The sequence below is a fragment of the Capricornis sumatraensis genome, chromosome 4, assembly GCF_032405125.1.
Source record: "Capricornis sumatraensis isolate serow.1 chromosome 4, serow.2, whole genome shotgun sequence".
Taxonomy (NCBI): domain Eukaryota; kingdom Metazoa; phylum Chordata; class Mammalia; order Artiodactyla; family Bovidae; genus Capricornis; species Capricornis sumatraensis.
This window is the reverse complement of record NC_091072.1, coordinates 8,050,777-8,066,645: the sequence shown is the minus strand read 5'-3', so window position 1 is coordinate 8,066,645 and position 15,869 is coordinate 8,050,777. Positions and strand designations below refer to the sequence as shown.

Genomic DNA, 15,869 nt, shown 5'->3' with positions numbered 1-15,869 from the left:
ATGTGTGTGGTGTGCGTGTGGTGTGTATGTGATGTGTGTGTGTGGTGTGCAGTGTGTGTGGTGTGTATGTGATGTGTGTGTGCGGTGTGTATGTGATGTGTGTGGTGTGCAGTGTGTGTGTGGTGTGTGTGGTGTGTATGGTGTGTGTGGTGTGTGTGTGGTGTGTATGTGATGTGTGTGTGGTGTGTGTGTGTGGTGTGTGTGGTGTGTGTGTGGTGTGTGGTGTGTGTGGTGTCCAGTGTATGTGGTGTGTGTGGTGTGTATGTGATGTGTGTGTGGTGTGTATGTGATGTGTGTGTGGTGTGTGTGGTGTGTGGGTGATGTACGTGTGGTGTGTGGTGTGTGTGGTGTCTGTGGGGTGTGTGTGGTGTGTGTGTGGTATGTATGTGATGTGTGTGTGGTGTGTGTGTGTGGTGTGTGTGGTGTGTATGTGATGTGCATGTGTGGTGGATATGATGTGTGTGTGGTGTGTGTGGTGTGCGGTGTATATGTGGTGTGTATTGTGTGTGGTGTGTATGTGATGTGTATGTGTGGTGTGCGGTGTTTGTGTGGTGTGTGGTGTGTGTGTGGTGTGAATGTGATGTGTGTATATGATGTGTGTGCGTGGTGTGTATGTGATGTGTGTGTGGTGTGTGTGGTGTGTATGTGGTGTGTGTGGTGTGTATGTGATGTGTGTGGTGTGTGTGGTATGTATGTGATATGTGTGGTGTGTGTGTGTGGTGTGTGGTGTGTGTATGTTTTGTGCGTGTGTGGCGTGTGTGGTGAATATGATGTGTGTGGTGTGTGTGTGGTGTGCGGTGTGTGTGTGGTGTGTATGGTGTGTGTGGTGTGTGTGTGATGTGTATGTGTGGTGTGCGGTGTGTGTGTGGTGTGTGGTGTGTGTGTAGTGTGAATGTGATGTGTGTGTATGTGATGTGTGTGTGTGGTGTGTATGTGATGTGTGTGTGTGGTGTGTGTGATGTGTTTGGTGTGTGTGTGGTGTGTATGTGATGTGTGTGTGTGGTGTGTGTGGTGTGTGTATGGTATGTATGTGATGTGTGTGTGTGGTGTGTGGGGTGTGTCCGAGGCCCTGGGGATGAGAGGCGAGGCCCGGATGGGAGCGGGTAGGTGCCCTGTAGGGCCTGGGAGGCCATGGTAAGAACTGGGCTGTTTTTCCTCAAGTTTGATGGGAAACCACGGGGAGGATTTGAGCAGGAAGCTGACAAGATCCTGCCCGGCTTTTAAGCGATGATCCAGCCGCTGGGCGGAAAATGGACTGTGAAGGGGTGAGCGCAGCAATTAGCGGGCAGCGCACGGATCCACGGGGGTGGTGATGGGGGTCTGAGGTCAGGGCGGCACCCGCAGAGGAGCTGGGAGCCATCAGAGCTGCCTGGTGTTTGGGAGGAAACTAAGCCGGGTTGTCCGGTAGGGAATTCGTAAAGGGCAGCCTCCTCTCTCAGAAGGCTTCAGGAAATTTTGATCTCTATTTCTCCTCTACCCACATTTCCAGGAAGGCTTTAGGGCCTGGTCGGAGGGCTGTCCTGGCCGCCGCCCGCTGACCTGCTCTTCAGTGCAGTTCTGCTGGCTAAGAATAGATGAAGTATCCAAGTTTAAGACTGGTTAGCCCTTTGAGTGTCTGTGGGTGTGCTCAGCTGTGTCTGACTCTGCAAACCAATGGGCTGTAGCCCACCAGGCTTCTATCTATGTCCTTGGGATTTCCCAGGCAAGAAAGAGTACTGGAGCAGGTTGCCATTTCCTTCTCCAGGAGATCTTTCCCGACCCAGGGATCAAACTCACGTCTCCTGCATTGCAGGTGGATTTTTTTTTTTTTTCACCACTGAGCCACCAGGAAAGCCCAGCCCTTTGAGTTAGTAAACGCAAATGTAAGGTCGCACCTCCACCACTCAGATGCATCTTCATCAGCTTTCTGGCACAGAACAGAGAGGGTGTGGCACCCAGAGCATCAGCCCCATTATCCACACCCTGCTCACCCCGGGAGGAGGTCACCAACTACGTTGAGAATCACCACTCCCCAGTGAAGTGGAGGTCCCACACATCTGTGGGGAATGAGTGCAACTTTCCTTTTCTTCCCACAAAGAATCTCATGGTTTTCATTGATCAAATGTAGGGGTGTGTCTTGCACGTGACCTTGCCCATCATGTGTGTGCCTCTCAGTGGCAAGAGAAGGTTTTCTACGGGAAAGCAGAGGGTGTGGAATGAGTCACTGTAGGATTGAAGAGCATCCTGGACAGAGGAAGGGGAGCATAGTTTAAACAACAAGGAGGGACGTGCCTGGTGGTCCAGTGGTTACGACTGAGATTCTAATGCAGGGGGCACAAGTTTGATTCCAGGTCAGGGGACTAAGATCCTGCACATGCTGGTGCAGCCATAATTAATTAATTTTTAAAATCTTTTAAATTAAAAAATATGTATAAAACAATGAAAATCTTCCTGGTTTGAAATTGGATAGCACAGCCCTGAAAAGAAACAAAACTGACCTTGAGAACAAGTTCCTAAACCATTTCTTCAGTTTGAGAGTTAAAGCTTGAAATTAGGACTTTCGAACATTTAGGGGCAGAGAAGAGTTGTCAGAAGCTGGCTGTCGTAAGGGAGGTCTTGCGCAGGAGGAAGGGACAGAGCAGACAGGCCACGTGGTGGCTGTTCTGTGACCACAGGCTGGGTGCATGGGAAATGGGCCTGGCCACTCCCTCCATTGGCTCATTCATTAGACAGATACACGGTGAGCTCCTGGTGTGGCCGAGCACTGTGCTATGTGCTGGATGAACATCAAACAATGTGGACCCCGTGGGGAGGACAGACAAAGACAAACATAGACAGATTTCGAAAGGGACATGGAGAGGCCAGGCCAGGTGCGGTGGTGGGCGGTGCATGCAGGCAGAGACCGCAATCCTCGGGAGGTGAGGCAGGACAAGGTGGGCGCTGTGGGTGATCCTTTGGGGGTCAAGTGATGACCTCATGATGGGAAAGTCCTATGAGAAAATAAAGCTCTGGGTAAAGTACAGAGTCTGCATGCATGCTAAATCACTTCAGTCATGTCCAACCGTTTGCGACCCCATGGACTGTAGCCCACCAGGCTTCTCTGTCTATGGGGATTCTTCAGGCAAGAATACTGGAGTGGTTTGCCATGCTCTCCTCCAGTGAAAAGTATAGAGCCTACCTTTATTTCTTTTTTCTTCCAGTTTTATTGAGATGTAATCAACATATAGCCTTGTGTAAATTTAGGACATACAGCATATTGATTCAATTTCATATCCATCACGGAAGGATGACCACAGGATGGTTGGTGAACATCCACGGTCTCAGACAGGGACCACATTAAAGAAACAAGGAGAGTATTTATGTGCAGGTGGGGAGGGAGCTGAGGTGGAATAGGAGAATGTTAACTGAAGCTCAGGAGCCTTAGTCCTGCCTCGCTGAATCAGGCTGTCTAGAAAACACGACGGTCCAGTTCGGGGTTGTGGGGTCAGCTGTCCCGCCTCCCTGGTTAATTCGGGTCCCCTCCTGTTCATCCAGCCGCTGTGGGATTCAGGTCCATAGCTGAAGAAGAAGATGCGCTGCTCAGACACTTATTCCAAGGTTACCAGAAATGGGTTCGCCCCGTATTGCACTCGAACGACACCATAAAAGTCTCCTTTGGATTGAAAATCTCTCAGCTGGTGGATGTGGTGAGTAATCCCCGGCCCGCAGCTGAAAAGGACATGCATTCCTTCACCCGCTGTCGAGGCTAAGATTTGATTTTGTTTTCTTTCCCCGTGTCTGCCATTTCAGTTTTAAAAATAACTCCGCGTGAGAGAAAAACCAGCCCCGGGAAGCCAGTGAGATGACCCGAGGACAGAATGTCATTTTCATGGCGACACTGTTGTAGGGGGAGGGAGGACTTCTTGCTGAAGGGAGGTGGGCCGTGGTTAGGAGGGCATCTCTCTGATGGGTTTACTGGAGCTGCCAAGGTGAAGAGCAGACGGGGCTGAGCCCGGGGCTGACTCAGTGTCCCCTGAGCCAAGCCAAGGTGGGCAGGGGTCGGAGCAGAGAGAGCCGTGGTGACAGCCCCAGAAACAGTCCCTGGGTGACCCCATTCCCTCCTGGATCCCCTGGGGAGCCCAGACCTTTCCCTGACACACCCTGTACCTTAATTTTCCTATTAAGTTCACATTTCTGCCATGAGGTTCCTGGGGAAATCCGTGAACTTTGATAACCCAAATTCTGCAAAACCATGCTACTGCAGTCCCCAGAGTCCCAGAACAATCTTCCCCCATTGGCCATATCCACTCATCATCACCCCCCTCAACTGACTCAAAGCCCAAGATTCCGTCTAGAAAATCATACAAGGCCCACCTCCCATTTAGCTAGTATTTCATTCTACTTCACCTCCTTACTGTGCCTTTGGTTATGCAATTTATACAAATATCACCACAAGGAACTGCTACTTGCTCTCATCATTATTTTCATTTTAAACAAAATATGCCTAATATTGTAGGGTCCCAATGCCGTTGGATTTCCCTGGTGGCTCAGACGGTAAAGAATCTGCCTTGTAATGCAGGAGACCTGGGTTCAATCCCTGGGCGGTAAGATTCCCTGGAGAAGGGAATGGCAACCCACTCCAGTATCCTTGGCTGGGATATCCCATGGACAGGGGAGCCTGGCAGGCTACAGTCCAGGGGGGTTGCAAAGAGTCAGACACAACTGAGTGACTAACACTCACTCAATGCCATTTAACTGTTCTTAAGTTGAGAATCCTTGCCACTTTGGACTGCTCAAAACTAAGATTTCAAGAAGTCTCTGTGACAAAAAAAAAAAAGAAAAAAATCCAATACACCTTTTCACTTAATTTGAATTTAATTTTCCTTTTCTTAGGATGAAAAGAATCAGCTGATGACGACAAACGTGTGGCTCAAACAGGTAACTGTCAGTCCAAGGACTGTACCTCCTGTCTAATTGTCATCATTCTTTTCCACTGAGAAAGGTTCCCATGGAAAAATAATTATTTTAAAGAGTGCATTGAGTTCTTCAGGGAGACATTTGGGAGTGTTTGGGGAAGGGTTTCTTCTTTTTTTATTTTCTTCCACGCAAGTCAGAGGTCAGTCTGGAAGCCCGTAGGCGCTGTCTTCTTGCTCTGTCTTCTTGCTCCTGGAGGGGGTCTCTGAGCAGGCAGGTGGGCAGGTGACCCTGACTGTGAGTCTCAGGCACGGGTCCCTGGGCTCCTTGGAGAAAAGGAGGCCGAGTTCCAGAGTGCAACTCACCCCAATGAAGCTAAGACAACCGGATTAGAAAATCAGCGATGGTAATTCCCTTTCCTCCCCCAGTCCTCCCTAGGATGTTACCCCTCCCCTAATGCTCTTTTCTAGAAAGAGGAAAAGGGATCACAGAGGCCCCCACTATCAACCTCAGAACGAGGTGAAGCCCAGGTCAAGACGCTGAATCCACAAAAGCCCAGGAATGATGTTCGGCTCTTGGCCTGACCACAGCCTGCCTCCTGCTCTTTCTAGAGTTGCCAGGAAACGGTTACCCTTTAAATAATACCTGTGTCTTGTAAAGGAGAGAATATTGGCACTTCTTTGACAGGAAATGAAAGGGTTGATTTACTTACTTACTTTTTTGGTTTTGTTAGCAATTACTTTTTTTTTTCCTTTTTTTACCAGATGTCCAGATATTACCTAATCTCTCAGAGATTTAAAATCTAGATATGTTAGCTATCTCACTTAATTTTAACATATGTACATAACATTCTTCACTTGTTTATGTTGAAATGAGTTAGTTACCTGTTCCAGTTTAGTGCAAGCTCATGCAGGTCTTCCTGCTAATGGTCTATAAGGAACAATGGATAAAAGACTCTAAGGAGATTTTCTGGGCCTCATCTGGGGGTCATCAGATTTCATCCACTCAAAGGTTTTGATCAGATTTGGGTGATTAGTATAAATTTTGCTAGTTTCTAGTTCTCTGATTCTTTACTTGGTAGATATGTTAGCGTATTATGAAATGGATCAGCATATTATTTTACTTGTAAATAAAAATGTTCAGGAGAAAATAATAAGCTGGGAATGTAGGTATAAAAATACAATTTAAATAAATAGGGACTTCCCTGGCTATCCAGTGGTTAAGATTCCAAGCTTCTGAGGCAGGGGTCATGGGTTCAATCCTTGGGTAGGGAACTAACAACCCACACGCAACCTGAGACGGCCAAATTTTTTTTTAATGTAAAAATAGTAATAATTTTTAAAAATAAAATGAATAAATGTATTTTTCAATATACAGTCCTTGGGACTTATCCCACTTTTGCACTTTAGAGGCTGTGGAGTTTGAAGGTATTTTGAGTTCATAAAAGTCAGTAAGAAGCCCTGGATTTGCACTTTCACAGAAGAGAAGAAAAATTCTTTGTTGAAGTGTAAATAAGCTTAGGACGTTGGCAAAAAATAAAACAGACTCTCACTCCTCCATACACACCTCCTCCAGCTGCCCCTTGAAGTTACAGCCTTACACATAACACAGCAGTCGACGAACCTTGGTCTTCGAGGTATAGGGACTTCTCACTTTCCTGAGATTTTGGAAACAAGAAGTCGTTTCAGACGAAGAGAACAAGATTAGACATGAAGGAAAGAAACTGTCTTCCTCGGGCTTCAGCTGTACTTTGGAAATGACCTCCAGCAAAGTGAGGCCCCTGGAATCGCGGTCTGGTGAGCACCTCCAGGGCAAGACAGAACCGACACCTAAAAATCCCTGAACAGAGCGGGAGAAATCTGCAGGGAGAGGGAGAGAGTGCCTAGCTGACATTTAGGAGAGCCTGCTGGGAACTTGGGTTCACATGTCGTGGAAGTAACAGGGGTAACATGGTTTCATTGGATTAATTCGCAGTGGGTTGTCATAGCTGTTATCCATTTACATTTCTGAACCTCTCTAAATTAGCAAAGTGGGTATCATTATGCCTGTTACCAGGGACAGAAGAGTCTGCTTCATCTGGCTAGAACCAGCTTTCCCCAGCTGGAGCCTTGTCTGCACATCTAGCCCCGTGCAAAACATCCAGCCCTATTTCTAAATTAGAGGAATATTCAGAGTAGGAGAAACCACTGAGAACATGATGGCGCTATGAACCCACTCACACAGATTGAGTTTGGAGTGGGAATGTCACAATAGGTATTAGCCAACAAGGGCTATGTCATGGTACAAACAGTGTGGGAGCAAAAAAGATAGGAGAATCTCTGACCTGGTGGCAGGCAGGGAGGGCTGCATGGAAGAGGAGGCATTGGAGCTCCACCACGACATTACTTACATACTTTCTTTTTTATGTTTTAGCTTTTTAAGTGTAAAAGAGTAAAGGAAAGGACTAAAGGAAACAGATGGGAAAAGAAGATAAAACTGACATTTAAAAAAACTAGCACTAGTGTTTACATAGACCTCAGTTTCAGAGCAGCCAACAACAATGTTAGGATTTATTGAGCATCTGTTAAGTGCCCAGTCTGTTACACGTGTCATGGGAATGAATGCTTTCAATTTTCACAGCCACCTTCCAAGGTCTGTTATGATTCCCACTTTGCAGACGAGAAGACTGAGGACTGGAGGACTGGAGTGACTTGTCTCAGGCGACACATTAGTAAGTGCAGTCTGGTGTAAAGAAATCATTTTCCTCCTCAGACTGGAGGAGCTGCTGGGAGACACCCAGCCGTCCTCTTGGGGCTCTCCCTGTAAATTCTAGCTCCTAATCCTGGCCTTCTAAGGCTTTGGTTCCTTAACCTCTGGGACCTCTCATGAAGCTGTTCTAGAAAGGCATTTAGGAGAGAATGAGGCTGGGAGTCACTCCATTGATTCCACAGGGCTTATTGAGCACCTACTAAGGGTCAGGCAATCTGCTAGATTCAGGATGTACAGGGCATAAGACACAACCCTGCCTTCAAGGAGAGGATCTGGTGTTAGTTGTGTAAAAATAATAGACACCATAAGTAACATATATACGTTAAGACACTGAGTCATTACAATTATGACAGTGAAATGGGGGATGAATCATGGAGGGCTTCCAAGGGGAGGAGACATTTCAGTGGGGTCTTGCAGGATCAGTAGAGATTCGATGACCCATAAAGGTGGAGAAACCCACCTGTATAGGTTTCCCAAAAACACTGTTTCCCAAAGCTCTCACACCAGAGCAAAGCTATAAGAAACTCTTTCCAATCACCTCTGTCTACCTCAGTAAAAATAAAGACAAAAATGACCATACTTCTCTCTTTTCTCGTTGCCCTCTCAGACACTGGAAAATGCTCCTTAGTTCATTTCCATGGAGAGAATAAAATTCTGCCTGCTTGCTCCTAAAGCAGGTTTCCTGCAGCATACCCAAGTGAGATGATTGGTCTTTTATTTTCTTTTTTAACCCGATTCCTCTGCTCTATCTTCTATTTCCTTCATCTCATCTGGTATATTTAGACATTTCTCATCTATCCTCCCAACCACAGACCTTTACAGGCACAAATTTAGTGACATCCTGAGAAAGTCCTCTATGGAGAGCTATTTTTGTGGTATTGATTTTATTTTGCAAACTTGTTTGTCTTCGTACTTCCAGAGAGTAATCTAAACCCTACAAGTCATAAATAGATTCTTAACACCGACTCACTACAACTCTGTGACAAGGTGTTCACTGCCCCAGCCACTCAGATTCCACTTCATCTTTGTCAAGGGTAGGAAAACTGCATCGCAAGCACCTGAAGGGGATGGAAGAGAAAACCATCCCTTCCTCACTGACAGGACAGTCAGCCCTTTGCCTGAATGTCACCCTGTGAGTAATCACCCTGAAGGCAGATGCCAAGTGTATTCACTCAACTAGGGCTTCCTGAGCACCTACTATCTGCCAGGGCCATATAGGGCACTGGGCCTCAACTCTGGGGGCAAAGTCCATGAGCCAGAAGGTTCTGAGCAGCCAGGTGTTACTGTCACTGAATGTGGGCAGCTGTCCCAGGCCCACGGCAACCCCGGGGACACAGAGCTCCCTGAATCTTACAAGGACAGCACCTTGGACCAATGTGGTTTCTCCAACAACTGGTTCCTGTGTGTTTTATTAGTTCAGTTCAGTTGCTCAGTCGTGTCTGACTCTTTGTGACCCCATGAGCTGCAGCACGCCGGGCCTCCCTGTCCATCACCAACTCCCGGAGCCCACCCAAACTCACGTCCATTTTGTCAGTGATGCCATCCAACCGTCTCATCCTCTGTCGTCCCCTTCTCCTATTTATTTGGTTATGCCAAGTCTTAGCTGTGGCACGTGGGATCTAGCTCCCTGTCCAGAGATTGAACCTGAGTCCCCTGCATTGACAGCGCAGAGTCTTAACCACTGCACCACCAGGGAAGTCCCCGAATTCCTGTTTTAGATCACAGTAAGTTCAGAAACATGAAGGCCTCATTGGGTGGATCCCTGCAGCTGGTTTTGGAGGAGAAAACCAAAAAACTGGCTTTAAAAAAAAAAAAAAAAAAAAAAAACAACCTAAGGAAAGGCTGGCCTTGCTGTAAGGTCTGGGCCATCTCCCCAAAGCCTAGTTATCTTCCCCAACCTGCAACAGCACCTATACTTCTAGGGATTTTCCTTGAACCTCTGTCACCATCTTATCTCCTTCCTTTTCCATAGCCTCACTCGGACCTTAGCAGAGGAGGCCCTGCCGTATGGTCTTCTGATTCGTGTGGACCCTGAGTGAGAGTGAAGTGAGTCAGGGATCCAGAGTCTTGCTGTATAAACTTGGCAGGTCACTTCCTCTCTGACCCGGGCTCTTCATTTATGAAATAAGGCAACAGCCAGCTGCAGTGTCGCTGGCTGGCTAAAAGGCGTTGTGTGTGTACATGTGACTGCTCTGAGGTCTGGCAGGTAGTGGGAACTCAATAAATGTCATTTCCTGGTGCCCTCTTCATAGACTTTCTTATCCTTAATGACAAATCCCATTTCTCAGCCTTGACAACTCAGATATAATGGGAATATGGTGGTGGTTTAGTCGCTTAGTTGTGTCAACTCTTGCGACCATGTGGACTGTAGCCCGCCAGGCTCCTCTGTCCGTGGGATTTTCCAGGCAAGAATACTGGAGTGGGTTGCCATGCCCTCCTCCAGGGGATTTTCCCAACCCAGGGATTGAGCCTGGGTCTCCTGCATTGCAGGCAGATTCTTTACCAACTGAGCTATGAGGGATGCCCCAATGGGAACATGAGACATATAATATGCCATGTTGCCATCTTTAAGATTAAAATGAATCAACAGTAATTTCACTAATTTAGATGTGGTTTTTTTTTGGCCATATTACATGGCTTGAGGAATCTTCGTTCCCCAAACAGGGATCGAATCCAGGCCCATGGCAGTGAAAGTGTCAAGTCCTAACCACTGGCTCTCCAGGGAATTCTGACATTAATTTAGTTTTAAGAATTTCACACCTGACTTTGAGGTAATTGAAAATCCCAGGGGTTTCCCAGAGGTTGCCAATCAAGGCACCAGCAGGGAATATTTGTTTCTTACTATCTTTTGGTCTTGGGATTAATAATTATTAATTTTTATAAAAATAATTTTTTCTAGTTATTAAGAATCATTGGAAGACTTCATTTATTATTTTTAAAAGTCATGACAATTTCTTTTTTAAGTCTTAAGATTTAGGTTTAAACAAAATTTGGTTCTGGATTTTTCTGTAGCTTGACATTTATGAATGATATTTCAGGTAATATATATAAGAAAATTTTAAGGGAATATATGTAATATGGATTTGAAGTTGCACGTTTTGGAATTAAGAAAGCTAGACTGGGAGTATTTTTCTATTTTTTTTTCTCAGTCCGAGATTAACTTTGGTATTTGGCCCTGACCTACCCTGTGCTCCCCTGATCCTATAATAATAACAAGCTCTCAAGCCCAGGACTGCTGCAAAGTGGAGCTGATGTTTGTACAGAGCTTTGAGAATCTTGCCCGGGACATGCTGTGTAAACACTGGATACTGTTTCTAATCTCCTGCTTTAGAAAGGCAGACACAACAGGTTAATATCCAACCCCAGGGTTTCAGAGAGAGAAGGGAAATGACCAGAAACCCTCACAGCCCCTTAGAGAGCAGGACAAAGGATTTGGGCTCTGAATCCTCATCCTGATTCAGCTGACTTTCAGTTCAGTTCAGTTCAGTCACTCAGTCCTGTCCGACTCTTTGCGACCCCATGAATTGCAGCACGCCAGGCCTCCCTGTCCATCATTAACTCCTGGAGTTCACCCAAACTCTTGTCCATCGAGTCAGTGATGCCATCCAGCCATCTCATCCTCTGTCGTTCCCTCCTCCTGCCCCCAATCCCTCCCAGCATTGGGGTCTTTTCCAATGAGTCAACTCTTCGCAGGAGGTGGCCAAAGTATTGGAGTTTCAGCTTCAGCATCAGTCCTTCCAATGAACACCCAGGACTGATCTCCTTTAGGATGGACTGGTTGGATCTCCTTGCAGTCCAAGGGACTCTCAAGAGTCTTCTCCAACACCTCAGTTCAAAAGCATCAATTCTTCAGTGCTCAGCTTTCTTCACAGTCCAACTCTCACATCCATACATGACCACTGGAAAAACCACAGCCTTGACTAGATGGACCTTTGTTGGAAAAGTAATGTCTCTGCTTTTCAATATGCTATCTAGGTTGGTCATAACTTTCCTTCCAAGGAGTAAGCATCTTTTAATTTCATGGCTGCAATCACCATCTGCAGTGATTTTGGAGCCCCCCAAAATAAAGTCTGACACTGTTTCCACTGTTTCCCCATCTATTTGTCATGAAGTGATGGGACCAGATGCCATGATCTTCGTTTTCTGAATGTTGAGCTTTAAGCCAACTTTTTCACTCTCCTCTTTCACTTTCATCAAGATTAGCATGAGCAATGATGCTGTGGTGTGGGGCTGAGCCAGCATCATAGTGGACCACGTCCTGCTGGAAATTTGGTGAGCCCCTCTGATGGCATGCTGGCAGGGACAGCATCTCTAATTCACCAGGTCTGACCTCAGAAGGACACTGAGGTTGTAAGGAATGTCTCTCCAGTCCCACAAAGGAGCGTAGCCAGTGAAGGATGGTCCAGGGGTAGAACTCTAATTCGATGTTCAATGCATTTTCTCTCTCTCTCTTGGGTACCCCCAAAAGAGTCCCACTGATCACAAGTCCCACCTGCTCCCTGTTCTTTATGTTCAAGAACGTACCCTGAATCCACTGGAGTGGATTTGATATCCTCCTCAAGGATTCAGACATGCCCCTCATTCATCCATCCACTCACATCTGCTCTTCATCCTGGAACAGCATCCTCAGTAGCCCTGCTCCCTCCTCCTTGGTACCCACTGCCGCTTCCTGCCTTCTGTCTCAGCTACAGTGTCATCCAATCAGAACCTCCTTCCCTGTCCACTCAAGGTCCCCCATCTTTTCACCCAAACCGTCTCCTTCGTGGCAGTGAGCACAGGGTGATGTTAGTTCATGGGTTCTAGAATCTTCCCTGGTGGCTCAGTTAGGTAAAGAGTCTCCCTGCAATGCGGGAGACCCAGATTTGATCCCTGGGTCGGGAAGATCCCCTGGAGAAGGGAATGGCAACCCACTCCAGCAGTCTTGCCTGGAAAATCCCATGGACAGAGGAGCCTGGCAGCGCCCTATTCCATGGGGTCGCAAAGAGTCAACACAACTGAGCAACTGACACACACACTCCCCACCAGGAGTTCCCACAGAAAGGAGTGTGAGTCTGGGGGGGCAGAAAGAGGACTGAATGTTCTATCACGGGTTCTGGTCTGATGCAGCCCTGGGTAGGACAAGGTGGCCCTGCTCAGAGCTGGTATAAGCCTTGCATATTTGTGGGATGGATTAATTTCCCCCAAATATCAAGCTTCCTGAAGCACAGCCTCTGGACTCCCTCGGGTCACAGCTGTCCATCCTGCTGCTGGAGGTGCGATGAGCAAGACAAATCTTTCCAACAGAACCGTCTCTCCCCTGGGGCTTGGCCTATTTCCCTGAGCACAGTCTGCACAGCTGCTGTGTGTTTGTGGAGATTTGCCCCCAGAATCTGAGCTCCCCACTTTATTTCTGGGCTGCAGAGCCAGGCTTCGATAGAGGTGACTGGTTCCTGTAGAAGAGAGAAGACTGAATTCCAGAAGCAGGCGATTGATTTGGAGATCTTTAGGTTCCAAGCGGAGACAGTGGGTTTGGACTCACTAACGCTGTGCTCCCTTAACACTGATATTAAAGATGGAGCGAGAGTGTGAGAGACCAGTTCTAGTCAGTCTGCCCAAACACGCGTCTGTCCCCAGGGCTTGTCGCCTGTGTGCCTGCTGCTTCTTCCCTTTGCTCTTGCTGGTCAGTCACGAAGTCGTGTCGAGGCCTTGCGGCCGCATAGACTGCAGCATACCAGGCTTCCCTGTCCTTCACCATCTCCCTGGGTGTGCTCAAACTCATGTCCATTGAGTTGGTGATACCATCCAACCATCTCATCCTCTGTCACCCGCTTCTCCTTTTGCCTTCAATCTTTCCCAGCCTCAGGGTCTTTTCCAGTGAGTCGGCTCTTGACAGCAGGTGCCCAAAGTATTGAAACTTCAGCTTCATCTTCAGCCCTTCCAATGAATATTCAGCGTTGATTTCCTTTAGGTTTGACTGGTTTGATCTCCTTGCTGTCCAAGGGACCCTCAGGAGTCTTCTCTAGCACCACAATTTGAAAGCATCAGTTTTTTGGTGCTCAACCTTCTTTATTGTCCAACTCTCACATCCATACATGACTACTGGAAAAACCATAGCTTTGACCATACGGACCTTTGTCAGCAAAGTGATGTCTCTGTTTTTTAATATGCTGTCTAAGTTTGATGAAAGTGAAAGAGAAGAGTGAAAAAATTAGCTTAAAGCTCAACATTCAGAAAACGAAGATCATGGCATCTGGTCCCATCACTTCATGACAAATAGATGGGGAAACAGTGGAAACAGTGTCAGACTTTATTTTGGGGGGCTCCAAAATCACTGCAGATGGTGATTGCAGCCATGAAATTAAAAGATGCTTACTCCTTGGAAGGAAAGTTATGACCAACCTAGATAGCATATTGAAAAGCAGAGACATTACTTTTCCAACAAAGGTCCATCTAGTCAAGGCTGTGGTTTTTCCAGTGGTCATGTATGGATGTGAGAGTTGGACTGTGAAGAAAGCTGAGCACTGAAGAATTGATGCTTTTGAACTGAGGTGTTGGAGAAGACTCTTGAGAGTCCCTTGGACTGCAAGGAGATCCAACCAGTCCATTCTAAAGGAGATCAGTCCTGGGTGTTCATTGGAAGGACTGATGCTGAAGCTGAAACTCCAATACTTTGGCCACCTCCTGCGAAGAGTTGACTCATTGGAAAAGACCCTGATGCTGGGAGGAATTGGGGGCAGGAGGAGAAGGGGACGACAGAGGATGAGATGGCTGGATGGCATCACCGACTCGATGGACAAGAGTTTGGGTGAACTCCGGGAGTCAGTGATGGACAGGGAGGCCTGGTGTGCTGCGATTCGTGGGGTGACAAAGAGTCGGACATGACTGAACTACTGGACTGAGCTGAACTGAACTAGGTTTGTCATAGCTTTCTTTCCAAGGAGCAAGTGTCTTTTAATTTCGTGGTGGCAATCACCATCCAGTGATTTTGGAGCCCAAGAAAATAAAATCTGTCACTGTTTCCACTGTTGTTCCCTGCTTGAGGTCTATTTCATACGTTAAAATATACTTTTCATATATATAAAGAACTGAAACCTCAGTCATTAGAAAACCAACAACCCGATTAAAGAATATGAAGAGGACTTAACAACCACTTCACCAAAGAAAATGTATGGACGACAAATAAGCACTTGAAGAAAAGCTCATTGTCATTTAGTCATTAGGAAAATGTATAGCAAAAGCCATAATGAGATACTAGTTTACAACTATTATAATATAAACATTTCAGTGTGACTTTACACAGTACTGGAGATGATGCCAGACAGCTGGAATGCTCATGCATTGCTAGAGGGAACAGGAAATGATCCAGCCCCTCTGGTGTCATATAAAGTTAAACGTACACTCACCCTATGACCCTGCCATCCACTCCTAGGTATTTACCCAAGAGAAAAGAAAATGTTTTTCACCCCCAAACCTACAAAATTTTTAGAGTCACTTTATTTATAGTCATTAAGAATTGGAACGAATCCAAATATTTGACCTGGCAAATGGATTTAAAAAATTGTGGTAACTCCCTACAATGGAATACTTCTCACTAATAAAAAATAAACAATCTACCTAGAATCCAAAAATGTATTTCAATAGGTAACAGAAGTCAGGATGGAAGGACCATGGACTGTGATTCCATTCTCTGGCATTCTGGGAAAGGCAACATTCAGTTCAGTTCAGTCGCTCAGTCGTGTCCGGCTCTTTGCGACCCCATGAATTGCAGCACGCCAGACCTCCCTGTCCATCACCAACTCCCGGAGTTCACGCAGACTCACGTCCATCGAGTTGGTGATGCCATCCAGCCATCTCATCCTCTGACGTCCCCTTCTCCGCCTGCCCCCAATCCCTCCCGGCATCAGGGTCTTTTCCAATGAGTCAACTCTTCGCATGAGGTGGCCAAAGTACTGGAGTTTCAGCTTTAGCATCATTCCTTCCAAAGAAATCCCAGCGCTGATCTCCTTCAGAATGGACTGGTTGGAACTCCTTGCTGTCAAGAGTCTTCTCCAACACCACAGTTCAAACGCATCAATTCTTTGGTGCTCAGCCTTCTTCACAGTCCAACTCTCACATCCATACATGACTACTGGAAAAACCATAGCCTTGACTAGACAGACCTTTGTTGGCAAAGTAATGTCTCTGTTCTTCAATATGCTATCTAGGTTGGTCATAACTTTTCTTCCAAGGAGTGAGCGGTGGTTTCCAGGGACGGGGAGGTGGGAGGATTG

The 15,869-nt window shown here is 46.7% G+C and overlaps 1 protein-coding gene across 1 annotated transcript in view; it reads left to right on the top strand.

Annotated features, from left to right (window-relative positions):
- Nucleotides 1-15,869, top strand: part of CHRNB3 (cholinergic receptor nicotinic beta 3 subunit) — a 30,731-nt gene that overhangs the window by 8,420 nt on the left and 6,442 nt on the right. The window contains exons 2-3 of the mRNA XM_068970470.1: nucleotides 3,514-3,665; nucleotides 4,852-4,896. Coding sequence (XP_068826571.1) covers nucleotides 3,514-3,665; nucleotides 4,852-4,896 — 197 coding nt within the window. The remainder of the gene's footprint in view (nucleotides 1-3,513; nucleotides 3,666-4,851; nucleotides 4,897-15,869) is intronic.